Raw genomic sequence first — 25,564 nt, forward strand, 5'->3', positions numbered from 1 at the left:
GATGTCACCGTCACGTGCGATGGTATACGCGCATACACTGTATATATATATATATATATACGGAAAATAAAGGCTGGCGTTCTACGAGAAAGGCGAAAGAAATTGCTGGTTGGGTAAAATATTTATATTTCAATCACGGGTTTTAGGACCCCGTAGGATCGTTACGCTATCCTAAATCTTAGAACAACTCGTTCTTTTCCCGTCCTTCTAGTCTCGTGTCATTTGAATGCGGATAAAGTGCCGCTTGATGTTGCTGAGGAGTGATTTGCTAGAACCTTCCAGCTGAGAGAGTGGTGTTCTTAGTTCCCACGAGAGCCCTATAGCGGTATGATGTGCTAGAACATGTGAAATTGCTTATGTAATAATAACAATAATACATGCTTACTTCGTATTCTACATCGCAAGCTTCTTCATCTTCAGGGTCTCCAGCGATGGTACTATAGTGATTTGTGATGGTTTCTCCCGGAGAGAATTGAGGAGTAACACATGCAGAATGGCTGGTGCTGCTAGAAAAAAGATAGAGATACTTATTTCACTTCAACGCTATTCATGAAAACACGAATACGAAAATTGTAGCAGACAAAGATACTGTAACTAATTCCGAATTTGATGCGATTTGCGCAGTTTATGCAAGTGACGTTGTTTGTCCATCAACAACGGCATTGAACGCAGACAGATCATGGAATGATGCTTAACAAACGTGTTTTGGTTTATTTTTATGATCAGTGACAGATTTTAAGTGACAAGATTTCTAACTGGTGAGCCCGTAGGGTAGACAATGGTCGGGGGCATTATGGTGTGAAGACTGCACAAGTAGTTGTTGAAAACGACAAGGCGATGTTTCAAATCACAAAGTTCTGCGACTGTATTATATTTTAAAATTCGTATCGATAACGTTAACGCTTGCCACGCCTGTTGCAGTCAAACGATCAACTAGAAGCGTTGGTGACAAAATTCCGAAAGCATTTGATACTCATTCACCGTTCGTTTCTTTCACGTCCTATGGGGATGTGTTGGTGAGAAAATGCTCTAGCTCAACTCCTCGAGGGAAATTGCATGGCAGTAAAGTGCCTCGTGATAATAAACCCTAAAGCCATGGTAAGGATTTAGATTCAGTCAAACGACCAACAATAGCGTTCATGTTTTAAGTAGTGTTCAGTAGCAGTTTTAAGAAGTCAGGTAAAATCAATGTTAAAATACTGTACATGCTCAGCTATTTTGTAATAGAAAATATATCTTATTTGTCAGTGACTCACGTGACTTGGAACGTTCAGTAGGAAAGAAATGAATGAAAGAGTAGTATTGATACAGGGGGCAATATAATATTGACTGCAGTGCACGATATCTTTTGGCTCATTTGCTTCCTAGATACCAAGATGTCGAGGTATAGTATATTATTCATGTTTCACTTTACACGCACCATTCAAATCGAAAAATGAATTGCATAAGCGCCTTACCTAGCAGCCAGGGCCGTAAAATTGGAGGTAGGTTGTTCGAGAGTAGCCCCAGTCCATTCGGTTTGCGTACTGGTATCGCAGAAGAAAGATACTGGCTCTGATCCCATCTGTTCGTGCCGAGGTGAACGCTTCAGTACTTCCACAATTATGGGTTCTTTAGCTGTAGTGAACGCCGCTATGGTGTCCTCATGACTTGCCGTGGATACGTCTTTGCCATTCACCTGATGGAAAAAACAAGAACGGGGGGATCATAATAAATCATTGTCGTCTACCATCACAGGTGCCGAACAATAGTAATTTTCCATTGACACGCCACAGTTAACAGGTCCGACCGATGACTTGTCGAACCCCCTAACAGACACTAAACTCGCTGTCACCGTTAACGGAATTGAAATTCCTCCTCGGCCTCCATCACTGAAAGTATATATTACTAATACGCCATCAAACATTTCGTATACGAGGTCTAGACATAACAACAGAGTTTCGTCAGAATAGCAGGTGTTGATAAAAACGAGTTTCCTATATTCTCAGAAGAATTAATGAAAACTGCTGCTCCAAAACAACAAAAGTAAACAAATACCAATCTGGTAATACGTATAATTTACTTGCCATGACGTAAAAAAAATTCCATATCGAAGCTAATCTTTGGTATTTCAAGCGTGAAATAAGTTTCACTTTATTCACACATAAATCTGGGCGTTACAAATATATATATATTTTCGGATCTATGAAGAATTTCCTATTTTGCATAAAATATTTCATTATCTAGACGGAATCGACGCTCCAATAAAGAATCTATTGTTCTTTTAATTTGCATTAAACGAAGCGGACAATTTTTCTTTCCGGCCGAAGTTTTTAGCGATTTATATTCCGCATCATGAACCTTTAAACGATTTGCGAACAGATAGATGGATAGACAAAGACCTTGTTGACGTCGTCGTGACAAGTCCAACAAAAACAACGAATTTCATAGAAATAAGGAAAAATGAAAATAATATATATATATATATAAAAAAAAAATGCTCGAATGTCATGAACGAGAGGAAAAAAAGTTTTTTTTAAAAATAAATAAAATGGAAAAAAAAAATAAATAAAATCCAGAGACACATAAAAATTTGAAGCTCAACGAAGCGACATGAAAAATTCCTCGAAGCGAGAAAAACTAAAAGGTTTTTCTTTTAGTTTTCCCGTTGAGCATCTGATATACGACAACCGTTTTTCATCTCTCGCATGTACTGTATGTAATGTGGCAACAGAAACGCGTGAAAAATAGAGGAAGCGCAAAAAACGTTCGAATTTTTTCGACAAACTGAATTTTTAGTATGAATATGATGAATACCCTGGCGATTCCCCGGTGTCACTTATCCTGTTTTTTTTTATCCTCTAATGTGAAAAACAACTGAGATATTTAAAGAGTTCTTTTTGTGCTTGTTATTGCGGAAACTTGAAAGAAAGTGGTGATGGCACTGGTGCCACGACGCTAGGGAACGTGACAGGATACCGCTGGGAAGCTTATTAGCTGTCCAAAATGATCATTGTCCATAGTGTTGCGCGTGTTGATAGATGTGTGAAAAAACTAAAATTTGATATTGTCAAATTCAACTGCTCTGATATAAGTAATGATTATGACATTAAAAATCACAGTGCATGGATTAACACTGAAGTGGTGAATGATAGAAATTTTAACCCTTTAAGCGGTTTTTAAAATTTTCCTGATCCGCATTATAACTGTTACACACACATTGTAAATCACCAATTTTTTTCTGAAAATTGACACCTATTTTCAAGAAGAAGTTTTTTTTTCCGATTGCGAGCTGATAGATGCTTTTTCCCACAACAAGAAACCAAGAAAGTTGACTCTACCCATTGCTTTCAATTTCCCTCACTGTAATATAAAGACACCTGCCATGAAGTGTGTGGCTTTCTAGGAAGAGAAATACTTTATTTTGGAAAAAAAATAATTGTATCGGAGGATTGAATTGTATACGATATTCTAATCATTTAAGGAAAAAACTTAAGAGTGTTTCAAATTGAGCAAACTGCGGGAAAGGCTTTCACTTGCTTCACTAAACCCTCTGGTCCTACACCTTTCTTGAATCGGGTTGTGAGCACCGTTTGAACTCAGCAGCAGAAAAAAAAATCACCCACACGGCAACTATTACGTATACTAATGTGAAATATTAAATGAAAGGGCGTGGTAGCCCAGTTCGATAAGATACTCGCTTAAAGTACCAAAGGATGTTTAGAGGTGTCGCGCATTCGATACCCGGTTCGTCCTTGTCAGAAGACTTTCCTGACATAGGGGTACAACAAAAACGGTGACTTGACCGCAGCAAAAAATTGCTACCGCAGGGAGTCCCCCATCGAGGGGTTGGTTCGCTAACCCCTCGACGAGTATAAAAAACAAGCCTGCCGTTCGGAATTGGCAATAATGGTAGGTCCCGGTCTAATTAGCCCTCGTGTGCAGAAAATGACCGTGGTGCGACGAAAATGATTAAATGAAACTTGAATGAAATGGTTCAATTTGAGTGTATATCCAGTCCTCGCGGAAACAAAATTGGCACAAGTATCGAATAGACTTGGATGATTCGGTGAGCACCAGCTTGGAGACGGCTGATATAGCTGTTTACCGCGCTATTTCACATATTTACGCTTGACAACGTTCTTGAGCGGTGTGAGCTATCTTCTCCATTATATAAGATCTGATTTTTTTTTCAAATTTGTGGAATACTTTCAGGAAAGCTATCAACTGGATTTGACCAGCAAAACAATCAGACATATTCGTCTGTTTAATTTTTCTGACATGAAGCCCTGTCCTTCTAAACTGAGAGCCCTTTCTTTCCGGCACAATAACAGATGAGATTAGTTACATTTGAAATGAAACCTTTGCTGCAAATTAAGTCTCAACAAAGCTATACAGGGTGAGTATACTTAATTCACCTTGCCGCATTTTACTGGAGAACCGTTGATTCTAGAGTCATACTTCCAATTATAAAGAGTATCCAAATGACGTGTAGACCTCAGATACGGCATTCATATCGCAAAGGGTTGCATAGTTGATACAATAAAAATTAACGGCGCACCTTGACCAAATTGGTCTTTGTGCTAAAAAAAATCCAAAACCCAATCCAAAAAATTTAACTTTTCAATTCAGCTTCCAAAAACCAAATTAGAAAGTTGTTTCCCTGGTTCTCCTGAGGCCAACAAAAAAAACTCCCATGTTTCCAAGTGCAATATTCGCAGAGATATTTTTTAATTCCAAAATCGGAGGAAAGTTAAGAAAAACAGCATTAATAAAAGAACGGACAGCGCTTCTTTCCCTGATTTATGGTGTTTTCTTCCTACTTTCCTCCGTTTTTTTTAAATTCAAATACCTCTGCGAATACGCACTTAGAAACGTGGACTTTTTTTGTTGGCTTCAGTAGAGACAGGGCAACGGCTTTCTAATTGGTCTTTTGAGAAGAGAGTGTCTACATAAAAAGTTAATTTTTTAAAAATAAATAAAGATATCTTTCTGATAGCTATACAACCCCTTGCAACATGAATGAGGTATCTGAGTTTTACACGTTGTTTGGATGGATTGGCCAGTGGAATGCGACAAGGGTGGAATTAAGTAATTACCCTGTATACACTCCTGCAATACTCTTAGAAACACACATCAATTACAACATCACAATCTTTATAGGCGTATAAAATAGATGACAGCACACTTACTGAACCCACGTTTATAGATACGCACTTATAGTTTGTACGTAACACTAAGCTAGTCTATCTCAACATCGGAATATGCCTGTTGTCAATTTTAGTGAGAACAAATCCCGCCAGATGTCCATGAAATATTTCAATATTATTCAAAAAATAGCTGTCTCCAAAATTATGAACGATCATAGACGATAGATACCGTTTATCTCAAGGGATCGCCATAGCACTTATTTCATTACACATGCAGAAACACAATTACAGATTTGAATATTGGTCTCTAACACTTCAAAAAGATTGATAACGTATTTTTATCTATATGGTGTGATAAATATATATCCATATCCTGACAATTAATCATCTTTTTTTCTTTCAGAGAGAAAATGCATCGTACTATTCCACCGACTAACGCAGAATTTTCGGATGAAGTACACGTACACTTATAAATTTCGTATAGAAAATGTAAAAAGGATAAGTAGGTAGGGAGTAAAAATTTCTAAAAATCCAAGTTTTTTTTTTTCACTAAAAAAAAAAAAAAAATGGAAGAAATTCTCCAGGGAGGAAGAAGAAATGAATTATTTATCACCTTCGTGGTACTTTCCATTAAATAGAAATGGGTCGAGTTACCTTCTGCAATATTTTAAAGGAAATTTTGTTTTATTTCTTTTTAAGCTCCTAAATCTGTATTACATTTATTTTTTTAGCTAGTTTCAGTTTAAGAAAGAATAAAACGTCTTCTCACACACAAGAAATATTACGTGTATACAGTATATACTATAAACAAGACCAATCAATAAATCGAACATGGGCACGCGCAGATTGCTCTTTATTGTGTTCTACAAATAAATAAAAGTATCTTCGAGATTAAGGCAGCGTGAATTATAAACGTTACATTCCAGTGTATGCTTCTATACAGTCTTCTGGGATCAGCGATTTGGACAGTATCTAACGGTGTTGATAGTGGAAAATAGTGCTAACTAGTCATCAGATAATTTTGTGCAATCGTAAGATTGGTGTGAGCACTATATCATACACGAAGTTGCTGGATTAAAGTAAAGCTCACACAATTTTTATTTGAAAAGTGTTTTGTTTGCGATTCTATGTATTTATCGAGTGAAGAATTTTGTCTATGCACTCAGTGCTTTCAGTTTGACCTGGATATATGATGCTGTTGAGACGGCAGTATATAGAGGAAACACTTTTTTTAAATCTAAATATTCAAAAAGTTTTTGAATTTCCATAGAACAGCTTCATCATCATCAAGGGTTCCACAAGTTTTACGTTGGAAACCCCTGGTATATTGAACAATTAAAATCTCAATCATTTTAACGAAGCGGGGTTTCTAAATTATTTCATAGGAATTCATTAAATACTTATTAGTTTGCAACGTGAGAGATCACGTTCAAACAACTGACTTGAATCTAATAAGATTCATTAATTAAATACACATATTAATACATTTTTTCTATTTCTCCTGAGATATATTTATGATATATATATATATATATATATATATATATATTTTCCATTTATCAACATTTCATGAAACAGATATGTGCTCGCATTGACCAAGACCTGTTCGATATTAATGTTGTAAAAAATCATAATGGCCCTTTCCATATTGTGAGAAATAATCGGAACGCACTTGTCTTACAATCGCAAATAGGTTATTGTTCGCCCGTTAATGTCCGAAGAGTATGTCTGAGAAAAAAAAAACACGAAACACACGCCGAAGAATAGACATTAATAATCACGTTTTCTTTTGGGAAGATGACCCACAACAACAAACCTTACGGGAAGTAGATGAGCCGTAAATAAAAGATTTGACCATTGTGACTACCAAGCGAAGCATGAAGTACTAAACTACACGCAGAAATCACATAAGAAATACTGAGAATTCAGTATTACAAGGGTTAAATACCGATTAACTCATAAGTAGTCCACAGATGTATTTTTGACGATCATATTAAACTAGAAATTTGAAAAAAAATATTTTTTTTTTCCTTACGGATATTCTTATTGTTATTGGATGTGTTTCTTTATTATCTTCCCACTAATTCCACAAACATAGTCCATTCTATCAGTAACGCACACACACACGATCGAAATTACTTACGGGACAGTTATTGACAGCTAATTAATCAGTAATGATCAGTAGCGTGGTCAGCTGCCGAAAGACGCGAGGAATCTTAGGAATTCGTGGACGCCGAGGAATCATTTGAGAAAACAATACTTGTTATTTTGTTTTGTTTCCGTTGTATTTGTTCTCCGGTCGAAAAGGCACAAAATTAGGAACTATTTGAGAGGTAATTTCCTCAACCCCGGGGCAAATGCTGTTTATCAGCTGTTTTTCTCTTAAGAATATATAATGGCGCCACCCAGCCCTTGTTTACCGAATACGTCTGGCTCCAATAGAAAAACAAAAAGTCGAAACAAAAACAGGAATCCAGTTTGGTGCTGTTTAGAGCTTAAAGGATATATATGCTTTCAAATCGCCCGTTGTTACGAGCATTAAATCTTGATAAAGGAGTGTACCTAGTTTCTATTTGTCCGATACTCAATCCATGATCTCCGTTCGATATCGAAGAAGGTCATATAGCGTATGTATACCACTTTTTTTTTTTTTTTACTTATTCTACCCCAAACCCTGTACGAATCGACAAGAATATATTAGGAAATGTTGGATTTCTAGTTTATACCCCTCGGAAGTGTCGCTGGAAAAAGATAGTCAGGAGGCCGTAAGCCTACGGATACTACTTGAGTCTCTCCCGTGATTTCTTGTATAGGAATATATGCGCCTTCCCTGAATTGAAAGTGTCCTAATCTGGGACGGCTGGCGTCTTAGAGATAAGAACCTGCCGAATAGAAGAGAAGATGAAGCCGCATAAGTGCAATGATATTGTCCTCTCTGACAATCTCATTCTCTTGGCTTCTACGGTGGACTCGTCAATCGAAATGAAAGCCCCTACTGAAAAAGAAACCAACAATAGTCACGAGCCAATTTAAGTCCAATAGTATATTGGGAAGAAAAACTGTGGTTAATATAAATAAGTTGTTTTATTTATAATATTCAATAGATATTTTACGCAAATAAAAAACTGTCTTTGTTGTGATTAAATTGGAATCCTCTGTTTTATTCCTGTGAAAAAGTAATAAACAAGACATATTTTTTACGGAAAAATGTTTCATATCTTAACAGCCGAAATTCACTTGTACATGAACCACCAAAAGGATAAAAGGCTAAAAAAAATGCGGTAAAATAAAATTATATAGGGTTGTTGTAAATTAACTGGCACTACTCAGATGTAGGTAGCTCCCATTCCGATGGAGGTATTTTGATGGAAATTGATATATAGGACCGTCAAGGAAAGAACAATTCAATATAAAAAATAGTTGAATGTTTGACCAACAGGTGGAAAAGTGACACTTTTTTATATCGCAGTTATCTTATTCCCGTGGTCCAACGGACGTACATACCAAGTTTCAATGAAATACGCCCACCGCAAAGGGCGCTACATAGATCGGAGTAGTGTAATGTCTATCCCGAGGTCAACGAAAACAAAAATCCATGTTGCCAAGTGCAATATTTGCAGAGATTTAAATTCAAAAATCGGAGAAAAGTTTGGAACAGCATAAATGAGGAAAAGAAACATTGTGTCTGTTAGTTTGTTTTAGGGGTTCTAAACCTTCTTCAGCTGCGACCCAGTATCAATAACATAATCAACTTAGAGACCCATCGGTCTTTTTTTAATTTTGAAAAATTTAATTTAAAAATTGTAATAAATAAAACTATTTTTTTATTTAAAAATTTAAGTTTTTAATTTAAAACTTTTTAATCAGAAACAGTATTTCTGAATAACAAAATGTTGACTTTGAGAAATTAGAGAAACCAATTCATGGTATCTTAACAGATGCGCCAACAGAGCTTCCCACAGCCAAGGGCCGTGGAATGAAATCAAGGTTCCCCAAATTATTGGAAACTTCTAATAATTCTGAAATTATTTCTTTCATAATATTGAATTTTCATGAATTCTGAATTTTTCGTTAATTTTTAGAATATTATCTCTCGCATCAATGCCCAATTTTTATTCATTCTGCAATTATTTCTCTCTCGTTAATTTTAGAATAGTTTTTCATCAGTTTTAGAATGATCTTTCCTCAGTTCTCAAATCTTGGTGTTCTTCCATAAATTTGAAATTCTCACGAGTTCCCAGAAACTGTCTGGGTCCCAGTCCAGGCCCCTAAAACGTGAAACATTAAGGCACCACTGAAGAACCAGTAGTGCAACAAATGAATTTATAACGAAATTGTAAATGGATTCTTACGACCCATAGGCTACGAACCCCCTGGTTTAGGCTGCTCTTTCCCCCTTTTCACTCATTTGTAATTAGAATATCTTAGCGAATTTGTTATTTTAATATCTCATTTGCACTTAGAAATATGGAATGTTTTTGTTGACATCAGAAGACACAGGGCAATAACTTTATAATTGGTAGTTAGGGGAAAGGGAGCCGTATAAAAACTTGGATATTTTTCATGACACACTGTATTTTTTCACTACCGAAACTGGTACAGACTGATTTGAAACACATTTTGAGCATTTTTTTAAAACTAAAACCACACCTCTACGATGAATGGTTGATGAGATTTAGGCCGAATTAGAGGACTTACAGGACACCCCGTATATGAACCTTACAATTACTCAAAAGTACCACCACATTGAGAAAATAAATTAAATTGAGTGGCATGTGAGAATGTCATTAGCTAAAGAAATAAAAGTGCCGCTCCCACAGTCAAAAGGAAATAGTACCGTTGATAGTAAATCAATTTTGACTGGCTGAATGTCCATTACACTTTGCCACTGACAATAATTGAGTCCTGCTAAGCAATTTAAGTCATTTGCGCGGTTATTTCCTACTACCCTCCATTTTATTAAATATTCATGCGCACTCCGATCTGGTATTGACAAGTTCATCAACGGCCATTCTAAGCACAGCCAGGACTTGAGAGGTAGAGAGAGAGAGAGAAAGGGGGTGTCGGTAGTAATACCCAGTACCCAGTATTAATTATTGCTTGGCTCTGCGCTTCCAATTGCAAATTCATCGCCGTTCATTAGTGCGCTTCGCAATGGCTTTCCTCACCAAACTTGCTTCACACGACAGTTTCCGGCAGATTAAAATCGGCTTTAGCAATTATTAAAACAGCTTTTTCTTTTAGCTTTGAAAAATCAATGGATTCCTTCGTCTTCTGACTCTCATAATTGCAATTACAGTATCAATGTGAATATGATGATTTTGAGAGGGGGAGAAAGAGATTTAAAAAAAAGACCAAAATGGAATTTTAACAGAATTACTGGAATAGGGTTCTCTTACAGACACGTACAGTGATACTTCGGCTAACGAAGATGATTTGTTGCGGAATTACGTTCGTTAGCTAAAATTTTTGTTAGCCGAAACGTCATTTCCCGTAGCTTTCTATGGAAAATCGTTTGATTCGTTCTAGGTTCTGCCCAAATATTTGAAGATTAGGTTTTTTTTTTAAAACGCCATGGAACGCTGTATAAAAACACAAAAAGTGATTGAAGGCTAAAATTAACAACTTCAAAATTGAATAAACGAGAATCTGCAGATGAATCTACAGGAAATGAGAATCTTACATTCTACAGTCTAAGCCAGTGGTTTTCAACCTTTGGAAGCCCGAAGCCCGGTTTCATTTATTTTTGTAAGTGGAAGGCCTGGAGAAACACGAATTTAGGAAAATGAATGAGGGAAAAAGGAAACGGCCAGTCACTCGCGGCCCGGTATGAATGATGTCAGGGTCCGGCTATTGAGAAACACTGATCTACACAGCTAACACCAGCTTTAGTAGACTATAAGATGGTGTGGGGCGGTCGCCAAGAGCAACAAGATCACCAAGACCAAACTTACAGAAAGTGAAGAGTCTCTAGAGTAACCTTGAGAGAAACGGACGCATAGTTATGCTCTCTCCCTATATATTGTGTAAAATATAAATATCATATAAAATCCGAAATATATTAATTATGTGAAAGTAAAATATTGTTGCATGTGTGCACAAATACAAGTAAACACAATCTCTGACACATCAACACCAGTAAATGATGACCCGGACGTGCAACCTTCTGATCTGGAGTCATAAGGCCGCAGCGATATTGGCACAACTCAGTCGATTTTGTAGGTGTCTCTATCCACACACACATTTGTGATTTGGTCAACTCATTTCCGTGTCTGATACATGCAGATGGGAAAAAGAAAAGCTCTAAAATAGGCAGTTTGATAAGTCTTTCACTGAAGAACGCGTGCTCTGGTGATTAGGTTTCTTTCTTTCAATGCATTTTTAGTAGCCGAATCTTTCATTTTGCATGATATTTGTAGTAGACATGAGTTGATCGGGCTCGAGTGCTAATAATTCTGATGATGATTGGCGCTAAAATTCAACTCTCAATGCCGGCCGCTATTTTATATTAGCACGTACATCCATTTCAACAAAAATATTCGTTACGAGGCAGAAACATCACGAAAAAAAATCTTCGTTAGCCGAAAAATTCGTAAGACGAAGCTTTCGTTAGCCTAAGTAAGTATCACTGTATATCCTATTCGACGAGCCAAATCGGGAATACGTCTAGTTCTGTTCGGTTAAACAGAAGTACAAAGGAGATTGAGATGGACGGGATGAAGGGTATGTGTGTGGTACAATTTGGAACACGTTTCTCTTGCTCCCATCGTATACACGATCGCCATTAACGTAAATGACTTTTAAGGACAATTACCTCAATTATTCTCTTGACGGAAGATTCGGGTGATGGTGGGCGGGAAAAACTGCAGATACCATTTAGTAAGCAAGTTCTTTGTTACTCGTACATTAACTTTACCACGGTTTGGAAAAAAAACAAAACAAAACAAAAATAGAAGGTTCAACGTGTGTGTGTGTTTCAATCTTGTCAAGAAAATAAATTCAGTGTCTTTTTTAATGGCAATCGCCCGTCTGTTTAACAACTGTTTATTGACGATGACACCTCAAGGAGAAAGAACAACAAAGAAATAAGCGTAAGAGATCTAAGAATCTCATTAATAACTTGGTAAATTAGCGTTTCTCAAACTGTGATACGCGTTATTTGGGGGTACGTGATCAAAAATTGTATGATTTACAAAAGCAAAATTGCAACTACAATCAAACTCGGTTGTAATGACACCCCGGGTTTAACGTTAACCACAGGCAGTTCAGCCTGATTCCTATAGAAATCAATGTAAAACCTTTGAATGACATTGACGAGATATCTAGTCTCCTTAAAACCCTCTTATTTCAGCATTGACAAGCCCAGATATTTTATAGTTGACAATATGTAATACTGTATTCAATATTAGTTTCGCAGCGCCTGCTGTAAATCGGAGGAAAACCTACTTAAATAAGGTATGGCATTTTAAGGGGGCGCTTAGTGATTTCTGCTATGCCGCTCAAAGGGTTTATGAATCTTGCCAATAACTTCAATGAAAAGGAACGGCCTCGGACATAACGACACTTTTGCTTGTCAAAGATATTCTTAGAATTAGAGCTCATCGCATTATGGTAATGTTTGCTCTGCTGTTCTATTAATAACTAACGTTTCAGTTTGGCGCTCTGACTTGCTTATTGATGGGCCGGATACGAGACATTGCTGTAATTTCCCCTTCCCGAATTTTTCTGTGAAAATGACCCGTTTTCTCAACGAAACTTACCTTATATGTCCTATTTTTTTTCTAAAATCAAGGAATGAAGATAATTAGCATTGCTATGATGATAATTATTACATTAAATATAAATATTCATCTCAAATATTTGCCATGTTTTCAATATTTTTGTCATGAAATAATTTTAATTCAGTGCAGGCTTGCTGTAGCGCTATATTTCTCGTCAAGGGATATTTATAAGGAATATTCGGCAATTTAACCGACAACTCGCAACCCTCTTGGCAAGAATTTATGATGTCCACAGTAAATATATGATTCTAATTTATTGTATTTTTATCAATCAAATATGAAACCAACTATCAATTTCATAGCATTTGATTGCGTCTGATTATATTTTGCATGGGAAAAAGTTCTTGAAAACGTCCACCTCTGTCATGACGACACAGTTTTGCCGCATCTTCGATGTCGTTAAAACAGATTCTGACTGTACGTCTGTTGATGTAAAATGTGCGATTCCTGGATCATTGCCAGTTATACTCTCACACATCTATCATATATATTATTTTTTTTACAGAGTATTTCCTCTCATTACATTTAACACGAAGTTGTTTTTTTTTCTGCCAAAAATACTTTTTTTTTTGTTTTTCCATCATTTATTTTCCCTTTTCACCAGAATTCACCAATTATAGAGCAGGCCATAATGATAATTATTTTTTTCCCACCGTTAAACTAACAAGGGATTAAGGTTCCATCTAACTGTTTACCCATTTATTCAACTCAACTGTCACAACAGTATTGTTATTTTGTTTAATTTTTTGGGGTTTTTTTTAAATGTTGAATACACATTTACAGCTTATGAATCTTTTTTGGTCGGTTTGCGTGGACTAATCAGAAGAATTTCTCATCCTTATTATTGTTATTATTATTATTTTGCTTGATCTCTCTCCATTTTTCCTCAGCGGATTATTTCTGATGATTCTTCCATTTTTTTTTATTCTCTCTCAGTCTTTATTCAACGTCTATGTTGTTCCGAAAAAAATAACTAAAATTAGCAGTCTATTCTTTCGGCTCAACTCATTTATTTCTCTCTTTTCAAATAAATGAATAAATATAAAATATATGTATAGCATGAATAGAATACAGAGATCATTAAAACGCTAATTAATAATTTATTTTCTTCAAGTTTAATTAGTTTCTACTGTAACGACTGCGACGATGAACGTGATATCTTTTTTACATTCGTGCCGCGTTTATTTTGCTCGTTAACATTATTGTATTTTATGTATTCATGAATCTTACGGATCTCTCCTCGTGAATATTATTAATGATGTACGATTGAATTTATAATAATACAGTATAATCATTATAAAATATTGTATACGAAAATTTGATATTTCTTGAGAAAGGTTGGTTGGTATTATTCAAGAATATCATCTCGGTTTCTCAAACGTTGAGAGGGAGATAAAAATTTGCAAATAATGTTATTATCAGTGATTTTTATTGGGTAAAACTGGAGAAAATAAGTGATGAAAACATGCCCAAATGTAAAATGTTGTGCCCACTGTTGATTTGGTACAACAAAAATTAAGTATTGGTGCTTTTATATGAAAACATCCAAGGATCTGATAGGGTATAGTGTTGTTTGAAAAAAATACTGGGTGTTTCAAAAAGAATCACCCGATTTGAAATCCGTATATTACGAAAAATATTGAACACATACACAATTAAGATTAATTTTATATTACATCGATAATCATAAAGTTTTTTTACAAACGAAATCGAAGGTGCTCAATATGTCCACCTTGGGATGCACGGCATATGTCTATACGGTACTCAAATTCGTCTCAAACTTTTGCGAGCATGTTTGCATCCACGGCTGCTGTTATGCGTATCTTCAGTTCGGCTAATGTAGCTGGAAGGGGAGGCACATAAACGTAGTCTTTTATAAACCCCCACAAGAAGAAATCGCACACTATGAGGTCCAGTGATCTTGGAGGCCAGTGATGTTTAACTGAATCGTCAGGTCCCGTACGGCCGATCCATCGTTTAGGAATGCGATTGTTCAAAAATTCTCGAACGTCCAAGCTCCAGTGTGGTGATGCCCCGTCCTGCTGGAAAATGAAGTCATTCGAATTGGTTTCTAACTGTGGGAAAAGCCAGTTTTCAAGCATTTATTTTTCAAGCGACCGAAGGAAGAGCGTTAGCGCTACTTGTCGGCAACTGCGTGAAACTCGAGATTTAACTTTTTCTACCTATACACTATTCGATCAAAACGGATTAAAAGATGAATAGTTATGATTTTTTTAAATCGGATGATTCTTTTTGAAACACCCTGTATATTGTTTTTATGGTGCTCTTTTTGGATTAGGGTTAGTTTTCAGCTGAAATAACTTTTTCATGACAAAAAAACACACACACACACACACACACACATTTTGACGTCTATTTTGTTGCCGGGATATCGAGACAATCCATCAAGAACGTTGTCAATTCTTTTCGATAGCCAATTCTGTCACCTCTCATGCAATCATTGAATCATAGTATAATTGAACTTTGAAAAATGCCACTAAATATATATGATTTCATACTTCATCATATTTACAAATGAATAAATCAATTTACTATATGCTAGTAAACTTCGGTGCGTATTTAAAGAAATTTGTAGAGTTGCGTCGAATTTCTATCACTTGCGGAGCATTTGGAAAGTAAAATGTGTAAATAAAAATGAAGGAGTTTGTATATATAAGTGAAAAATCTTATTTATATAGTTATGGTAGGTGAACACTTTGAAACATTATCGGTTATGAGTATGTAACCTTGTTCAAGAGTCAGCATTATTTGATGGGGGGTATAAAAATGTTGCAACTTGCGCCATTAAATGTGGCTGTTTACGGGAAGTCCCACCCACTTTCTTGTACTCAATATCAACTCCCATCAGTGAAAATATAATAAAAAGAACAAAGAGTAAATATAGACTAAAAGATGGAGCGATACCCATTTGGAGAGTAAAAATTGATGGTTTTTGTTGTAGTTGTAAATGGGGCGGACCATGTTCACAACTGCCTCAAACATCCAAATCATATACTTAAATTCCGCCTGAAACAATCACGTTCTCTTCACATAAATCATGGTTTTTCCTTCATATTTTATGTCGTGTGAACGATGTTTATACTGTCAGGTATCGCAACTGGGGTTTCGAGAAGAAAATTTACAGTTACCGAAGGCAATTTAGTATGGCCTAAGATAAAATGTCAATTTTATCGGCAAGATTTTACAGTATTTTCTAATATAATCAGATAAGGCAGCATTTGGCAAACGATGGTTGAAGGGAATAAAAAGCGTAGATTTTTGATAGAGTATATACGGGGTATCCAAAAAAAGATTATCCAAAAAGAATAAAAATTCTATTGTTGATCCAAATAAAATAAAATATGAAAAACTATCAGCAAAAAGAGAAAAAAAAATCAGAATACTAGCAGCACCGTAGTAAAATGCTAATCCAGAAAAATAGGAAAGTTAAACTTTTCACACGGCCCCGAATTCAAAAATGCCAATTGGTAAAATCTGTGCCAGTTTCTGTTGAACCAAAAGAAATTTACCCGTGACATTTGGATGGAAATTCACCGACAATTAAAATTCTTGATTTTGGCCACTTTCATAAGTTCTGAAATTTTTTAAAACTCGTAAAAGCATAAAAAAACGACAAAAATGAAGATATCAAGCTTCGATAGCTTCATGAATTTTTATTCAATTGCTAGAGAGTAACTATTATTTTTTTAAATATAATAGGGAAGAAGTAAAAATTTCAGTAGTTGACAGTTTTTTTATTATTGACATTATGGAACTTTTAATTTTTGTATTATCTCTAATAACCATTTTTTGGGAGTTCAATTCCTCCGAAATTCCCAATTTGGTGATCATTTTCCATGTTTTACTTGAATTTGAAAACGAATCATTGAATTTATAATAAACCATGATTTTAATTTACATTAAGTATCTTACATTAAGTTACATTAATTAGATTAAGTATCAATATAGTACAAGGGAGAGCACTTCGAAAATATCACGACAATTACTTTTGGGAGCTGAAAAGTAAAGATGAAGTGTGTATAGGAATAAAGATGTAAAAAAATCCCCATTATTTTTAAAATTTAAAAACTTTCTCAACTTAAATTTTGTTTCTGTTAAACGTCCAGATACGTCACTTATATGCTGAAAGTTATTTACATTTTTTTTAAATTATTATCAGTGCGAAAAGTTCCTTTTTTATCATTTTCAATGTTCCAGTGAACCAATGTGGTAAATAGCCAATTCACAAATATCCCTCTTCACTACAAAATCGAAGTTTGAAGGAATATAATCATAATCTTCATGATTATTCAGGACGAGTAAAAACACAGAAATGACGACTTTAATCCAAGGAGAAAGAAAATGTTATTTTTTTGTTACAAATAATGTTATTTTACAAAAAATATATATATATTGCTAGTTAGAGGTTATTGTTAGCCTCTCGTTAGAAAGTCGATCCTAAGAAAGAAATCTAGCGACTTGATTTTATTTTTATACTCCAACTTACACGGTTACATGGGCAACGGTTTCTTTAACATGAAGAAATAAAAGCCAATGATGTCAGAAGAATTCCTTTTTTCCTTTTTCTATTGCTAGAGAAGGCCTAGCTTTGATCCACCCTCGCATTTTATATAGAAAAGAGAAGACGCGATCACACCAGTCTCTTCCTACACATCACATCACATCCTCTTACACATTCCTTTCTCAGGTTGATTGGATTACAAAAGCCGAAGGGGAGACGATAATAATGAGAAGAGGCGAGAAAGCGCAAGTCCCCCAAAAAGGGAACCTGCTTGGAATGGCTTCCACGTAATACACTTTGTAATATCTAGGGGGAACAAAAAGTGATAGAGCAAAAAATTGGGAAAGGGGACTTGAGGTTATTTGTGGAGTTCCTTGAATTTGTTGGGCGGGGGGGGGGGGGAGAAGCTATATGTAACATACTTCCAAATACATTGCATATCGAACCCTCCCTTCCTAGTTTATATGTATGATATCAGTGTATATGATTCCTGTACGTATGTAAAGTCTAGGCTCTAAGATAAAATTTTTTGTTTGTTAATATTTTAGATAGATCGAAACTGATTTTCTGCGATCGAAAAATACGTGAACGATAAAGATTTTGATCTACGCTGCCAAGCGTCCAAAAGAGCGATGTGACACAGGAAACCAATATCTGTCAAAAAATGCTTGCGAAATGTGTTCGGAACTTGTATTAGTATTCTAAATAGTTTGAATGCAGTTTAGTTAGTTGATATTCCATCATATACGTTCGCAGTCAATTTATGGGGGCTTTTGTTTGAAATGAAAATTAGCGTAAGTGTTGCATCTGTGTAAGCGGCACGAGCTTCCAAAATTATGTTTTTGAAAACGTAAGCGCCGTGATGATAGGACAATGAATAGTACCCCTTGGTTTAGGAACGGCTCGGTTTGCGAGCAATTCAGTTTACGAACACAAAATGATTCTGTTTACAAACTAGTCTTGATTTACAAACGCACAAGCCGGTTAAAAGCAAACCTTACAAACATGCAAAACGGACTAAATCCCGAAAAAACATTTTAGATATCTGTGGCCACATGTCGATTTTTTTTTATTTGGCAGAAGAGTAGGTTAGATAATTAAATTTCATCAGGCTAAAGCTCCCACCTCCAAATATGACTCCTATTCTCAATCTCATGGGTCATCAGGTTATTTTAATAATTAACCAAATAATTTTTTCAAAGATGTTTTGCAATTATATATGTGGTACAGAATTAACTAACACTCAAATAATTCTGATAACATTATTTTAATACCCTACATTGCATAGTCCTTGTATAAAATACAAGGCCACAACAGGAAAAATGCCCAACGAGGTGGCTGACAAAAAGATGCCCATTATATATATAAACTATTATATACAATGGCCATAAAATGTATTTATTGGTTGTCTTATTCTAAGTACGGATAGCTTCTCGATTTACCCGAACATGTTTATCGTATTTCTTTTTAAACTTGCCAATTGTGACAATAATGACAAAACTCAGCAGCAATTGTCTCACTCAACCATGAATTTGGCTGGCCGGCGATTTTGAGGGCTTCGTTATCAAGATTATGGCTAGCAATAAACATGGCCCTGCCATAATTTTTAATGAAACAATATGAATTTGCAGCCCGTTTTATGATATTTGACTTGTTATTGTTATATTTTATTCTTATCCCTCATATATAGAACTGATCTCAAATACCCACACAGCCAAGTCACATGTAGGAATGTCTAAAATTAGTGACTGAAAATCCTTCCCACCTCCGTGGAATGTTGACGTCACATTACCTAAAATTTGTCGAGTCCAAATACCGTTTTTACAGCAACTTAGGAATTACAAAATTTCCCAGCATTCCTTGATGATTTACGTCCGTGATGGAGCAGGGGTTACACGACTTAAAAGAGTAATTAATCTCTCGAAAAACTGGTCCTATATATAATGATATTGGCTATGAAACAACACCACACGGCCACTTCAGGAACTAGAGGGGAGCAGGGGAAGGCAAATTCCCCGGACGGCAAAATTTGTGGGGGCGGCAGTTTTAGGTGGGATCAAAGAACACCGCACAAAATTATCACATTTTAAACTTGTGGTGGAAGCAAAATAATGTTTGCCCCGGGCGGCAAAAATCCTAGTTACGGTCCTGACTTTTCTATAATGAAGTCTAAAATTTGAACAACAATGCGGTAAATGTAAATGCCAACCTGTTTCAGACACCAACAATGCCTAACTTTGCCCTAAAGTTTATAATTTCTGTAAAAAAATACTTTTCCACAGAATAAATTTCCTCCATACTTTCAAAAACCACAACATAAAATTTAGTATCCTGTTTTTTATATTAGTTTCAGAGACTAATACTTCCAAAATAAAGACAATATAATATTCTACGGCCATCTCGTTCAAAATCGATTTCTCTGGAAGCTTGACTTGCAGTTTTGTCATTCCACGATCTACAGGCACTAGAAACGGTTAGATATATCTCACGTTTTAGCTTATTCGCGGCTTTAAAACCCTAGGAATTCAGTAAATGTTCGCGTTTTCTAGACAGGAACAAAGAGCTTTCGCACATCCTATAAACTTCAAATGATTTTTTTTTCCGATAACTGAATCAGAATCTTTTATTCAGCTATCGAATTTTTCTGGTAAGGGTTTCTTCGCGTCGATTGCTTACATTTTCATATACATATATATAAGTCGAACACACAAATCTCTATCTACTTACTATTCTTCGAACCGAGAAGGAATGTAATTTCTCGACTTTTTTCGGCACCATGGCGGAGAAATGAGAAAGAATAAAGAGACGAAAGATACTTTCGCCGAGAGGACGGTCTTTTTTTCTTTTCTTTTCCATCACCACGATGCTTGCTACTCATCATCTTGTTCTTTGCTCGGTCTCTCACAGTCAGTTGAATTCTTCTTCTTGTTGTCTTCAAGTCGGCACTATCTCCTTTTTCCAGCTGCACAACAAGAACCCCATCCACATCATCTCATCCATTCCTCTCTCTCTCTCTCTTCTTTCGGCAATTCACGAAGCAATATTCGACCCATTATTGTGCAATGACTCTACCAACTCCTTTGTGACTTTTCTACGTGGTGTGCCTTGTAGCGTATGCGCTTTCCATTTCCACCCCAAACATTTCTAACACCTTTATATATATCCTACTTTTTTTTACCTTATTTTAGTCATCTCCAGGCTCAGGGGCGACTGAGAATAATATATACGTATGACACCATATTTTTTTTTTACTTGGTGGGGAGACTGTAGTCATTCCTATTCCTTCTTTATATGCGGCTTGTAGTCATCATCATTCCACCCGCTGTTTGGCAATCATGTACCGATAGAAACTACCCGTGATGCTTTTATCTCCTTTTTTCGACTAGGAATGACTGTTGCGATAGTGCACTCACGCAGCCTGTTGCTTTCAAATTGATTTTTAAGAAGCATAAATTCGAGCAATAAAACTGCACGTAATTGCGCTCTGCAAGATTCATTAGCAGAGTTTAAATTCTAGCACGTTTGCTGTGAAGAAGCGTCTGCATGAGGTGGATCGCCACATTAGCGTACGTGAACATACGCCCTTTCTTGACTATATGGCCACACCAGCTGCATTTCCGAAACGTTAGTAAAAGTGAAACACAATGCAACGAAAATACTTTGAACGTTTATATCTCGAGATTTATATAGAATATATATCGCCGGCGTTCAGGTAAAATTCACACAAAAAAGTCCACAGAAATATTTTGACAGAATACTGCCGTTAATTAGATTTCCAATTAATTATATCATGATATGAACCACGAACCAGTTATTCATCGGTAAACCTACTGTAGGAGTTACAAATCTTTACTAAAATAGTTTATAATATTTTTCATAACGAATAAAAAGTTTAAAAACTGACAAAGTCTCAAAACTGGACTAGTGACTTCTGCTTGATCGCCGACGATATAAAAGATTTGGTGCCCATGGATGGATGCTGTTTTGTCAAATACCATCATGTCAATACATCTTCAGATTTGGGTACCAGACTGGCTGTACTAAATTGTAATGAAATCGTTTTTATAATTTCAGATAATAAAGTCGATTCAGATGGAAGTCAATCGTATCTGCGGATAAATCTCAGTTATACAAATTTAATGATACTACATTTGATTTTGGTAACAGACCAGCATTATGCCATTGCAACGATATGTAAAAGACGTATCCATGTGTAAACTTGCAGTCGTTTCAATACCACAAACCCCATCACGTTCCAGTTTTCATTCCTTTACCTTTTTCACGTCCTTATAAAGGGTCCGAGTTAAACGTAAGGGTTCCCAAGATTTGGGGGTCCCCTACAACTAAGGTCAATGATGTTTAGTTAGTCAGTGAATATACGTTGTTTAGATTTGGGGGGGGGATAACCCACTTGCTTATGTGGAAATAATGAACAGTCAGTGTGCATTACTTCATCCATGTATATTTTGACTTTTTTTTATTACTTTTTAATACGTAATGGAATATATACTTTCAGTGAACATAGCAAAAAATCCGAATTTAGGTGTTAAAACATTCACTGAGCTGATATCTGATTTCATTTATTTAACACTTGTCGCATGTATCTTACATTGTTTTTTGGAAGAAATATAAAAATAACCAACATTTCCTTGATAATTTGAAATGAGCGGATCATATTTTTATCAAGTGCGAATACTTCTTAAACAAAATGATTGGGTTAATAACGGTTTATACCTGCCGTTTTTTCGATACATCTTAATCCAAGAAGAGAAAAATGGATATTTCTTGACGTATGACGGTAAATCTGAAAGCGATAATGATAAGATATCTAAAACAAATTTCATAAGCTGAGAATTTGCGTAAAAGCTCAGCCATCAACTTATGAAAACATAAACTGAGGTAAATATTTATCCTTTAAGGTGAAGGATAAAAATTTGCGTATTTTGAAACGTCGTTTTGGAAGAAATTATTGATTTTTTTAAAAATTTCCTTTTGTTTTTATGAAATTTCTTGTGATTCCAAAACCGTCCTTGTTTTGTTTGTATGACGCTTAGAACCGAAGTTACGTTCAGTTTAGTGTTGTGTTTTTGCATCACGTAATATGTGAATAAAACTTTAAACGCGTTTTACGAGGAACGCTATTTTTTAAATTTTAATTGAGTTTGAAACAGGATTCCTAAAACTCTATTGATTATACCATTGCAAAATTTTAATATGATATTTTGCCATATATATTGTGAAGGTTACGAATAAAAATCTAAAATTCATCACATTTATTTGTCTCATTACAGCGTTTTATACACGATATGTAAAATGAAATTTCAAAAAATTTACACGTAAATCAACAGATTTGGTTGTAACCTATGAGCATACCGTACAATCCTTCTAATTTTAGTTCATAACCTGCACCATCACTAGCTGAATATACTGTGGAATTGACAAAATATTTCATTCACAGAATTTTTTGCTTTCGTGTTTCGAATATTACATGAATGTTTCTTAAAATTAAGCATAAGAATGACTTTTTCGTAGAAAATGACATAAAGGTAGTCGAAAATTTATTTTTGTTTTCACCATTTTGTGAGACTTTCCATGCAGCATTTTGTAGAAAAACGTGCTAAGAAAGGTAGTGGGATATATTAAGTCAAGGATGCTCAACCTTTAGAAGAGTATGGGCCACTCCGTCGGTTTGATTAAGTGTCGCGGGTCACTGAAAGGATCTGTAAATGTATCACGGATCACTGAAAGGATCTGTAAATGTATCACAGATCATTCAAATCATCTGTAAATGTGCCGCGGGGCCACTCAAATGATTTAGAAATATGCCGTGGGTCACTTGAGTGATGTGTAACTGTACCACGGAGTCACTTGAGTGGTATGCAAATGTGCCGCAAGTCACTCAAGTGATCTGTAAATGTGCCGCGCATTTCATTTTTACATAACTGGGTTTGAGGACGTGGGCCATATCAGATATCTCTGAGGGCCAAATTAGACCCAAAGACTGAGCACATGCTCATGAGCTGTAAGTTATTCTTCCATGTACAATAAAAGCTTATTGAGACGAATAATTATACGGGGAACTCTCTCATCTTTCTATCAGAAAATTGCATCTTCCGGGGAAGGGTATTTTTGTATTTGATTCGCAATAAACAGAAAAATGGGCTGTATCCAACTACGAAGATATGTCGGCATATTCTTTCTGGGATACAGCAGCCTCATTATAAGCGTTGATCTGTGCAGTCTTCCGTTCACGGGATCAAAGTCGGCACCGCACAGCTGCAAAAGAGGAGGCAGGAGGTGGTAAAAATCTTGTCTAAAAACGAATTGATGTACTGGATGGAGGTTTCGTCAGTAGAAGTCAGGCTGCAAAAAAGACACACAGGGAGACACTCTGTTTGATTCGCCTGACTGCAATGTCAACATGAGCCTCAATGGTCATTAGTATATTCTCTCGAAACGCCGGCCTTTTTTTGTCACCCTCTTAAATTCCCTCAACTAGATAGTATGGAACTACATTCCATATGGCACGGGAATTTGACAGATTACTAGATGGCACGTGTCGTGTCAGCTACGGGGTAAGGTACATGACAATCCAACCCATTTCTGGGACCATACACGTTCGAATGACACCACTATACATCCTTCCAAGTGCATAATAGTAAAACAAAATGCCCAAATGTATAGAATATTTCGTAGAAAGGTTTCATAGAAACTAATCCCGAACTTCATACAGTGCACGCCGCTCAATGTGGTCACATCCGTACTCGGGATTTCTAATAACAATAACCAATTGATAACTGTATAAAAAAATCTCGGCTGTAAGCATAATGACTATATGTACCGTTTAGTCGAATGGGACGTATGGATATTGGACACGCTTATCTTTCTCACATAACAGTTTTTAAAATGTTGAATCATGCATGTTAAGCCCATGGACCGAATGTGGCCCTCGGAGTCATTTGATTTTGCAAAAATGAACTAATCGGCTCATTACCAGATCACTCACTCACTGAACTGACCCGTGGTGCAGTTCCACATCACTAGAGCGGGCGGCACGGCGGCACGTTTCAAGATCACTTAAGTGACCATTGCTACATTTATAGATCACTTAAGCGGTCCGCAACACGTTTTCTATAAGTTTCTACAAAAAACTGATAAGTCCTCATGACTACAAACGAATATTTCCCCGTTACGATATTGGTCCGTTCTGCACTTGGTGAAAGTGATAACAATACCTGAATGATGATATAATTCGCGATTCTAATAAGTGGCGTCTACTATACTATGTATTTCCATTTAGGAACTGTGCATAAAAAAAATATGTTACCAACATGTTTTTATGAAATATCTATGATACGGGGAATTGTGTTATCAGTAGGAGGGAAGTGAAAGAAGCCAAGCATACAGGGCCCGTGTGCGGCGAATGAAGAGTATTAGGTCGACGTCATGGCGGATGTTGTGAACAACCTTCTAAGATATCTCAGACTTGACTAAAGGGGAGAAAGAAATAGAGTAACAGCCAATCCGCAACACGCGTTTTCACCAGAAGCAAAAGCATCCATCCTTTTCCACCTTCCTGTATCTATCTCTCACTCTTTTTGGATCAGACTCCCTCCAACAAACTTGACGATAGATGGGGAGAGCAGAATGAATCTCACTAATCACTGTGAGTGAAGATTCGAACTATGTGGCCAACCCTCTAGAGTCATTAGTTATTTTGGACGGAAACGAAAAGGCCCGTCTCTTGCATTTGGTCTATCGTTTCCCTCAGTTGGAAATGGCACCAGAATTCTTTATTTATACCACCAAAACGATATAAAAGAACCAAACCGGAGGGAGGAATAATCCGCTCGTCAGATACTCTGATGTTAACCTCCTTCGCCTCACCGCCAAACATACTGTAGATAATTGGAAATTTCGGAGCAAATGACACGTTCTCCCGCTACATGCTGTATAGAACCACATGTAGTATCCAAAGCAAAAGCTTTCCCTTCTTTAGTTATTTAGAGAAAACATGCACATACGTAATTACAGACTTAGAAAAATAGATTGGTGTATTCAGCGGGTCACACAAAAAGATACTTTTTTAATGGATTCGATGAGACTGATTATTTGTATGATTCTGAAACTCA

General features: G+C 36.1%; 1 protein-coding gene across 5 annotated transcripts in view; it reads right to left on the reverse strand.

Annotated features, from left to right (window-relative positions):
* LOC149085299 (PDZ domain-containing RING finger protein 4-like) overlaps positions 1-25,564 on the reverse strand; it is a 94,204-nt gene that overhangs the window by 21,213 nt on the left and 47,427 nt on the right. For 4 of the 5 annotated variants that reach the window (XM_089233239.1, XM_089233237.1, XM_089233240.1 and 1 more), the window contains 2 exons: positions 1,458-1,678; positions 386-506 (listed from right to left, as the gene is read on the reverse strand). In XM_089233239.1, coding sequence (XP_089089365.1) covers positions 386-506; positions 1,458-1,678 — 342 coding nt within the window. The remainder of the gene's footprint in view (positions 1-385; positions 507-1,457; positions 1,679-25,564) is intronic. The other variant, XM_089233238.1, reaches the window with a different exon arrangement.

Source organism: Pholcus phalangioides, unplaced genomic scaffold (genome assembly GCF_987345545.1).
Source record: "Pholcus phalangioides strain wild (caught in Gottingen) unplaced genomic scaffold, Ppha-v1.0 ptg000007l_1, whole genome shotgun sequence".
In the NCBI taxonomy this organism is placed as follows: domain Eukaryota; kingdom Metazoa; phylum Arthropoda; class Arachnida; order Araneae; family Pholcidae; genus Pholcus; species Pholcus phalangioides.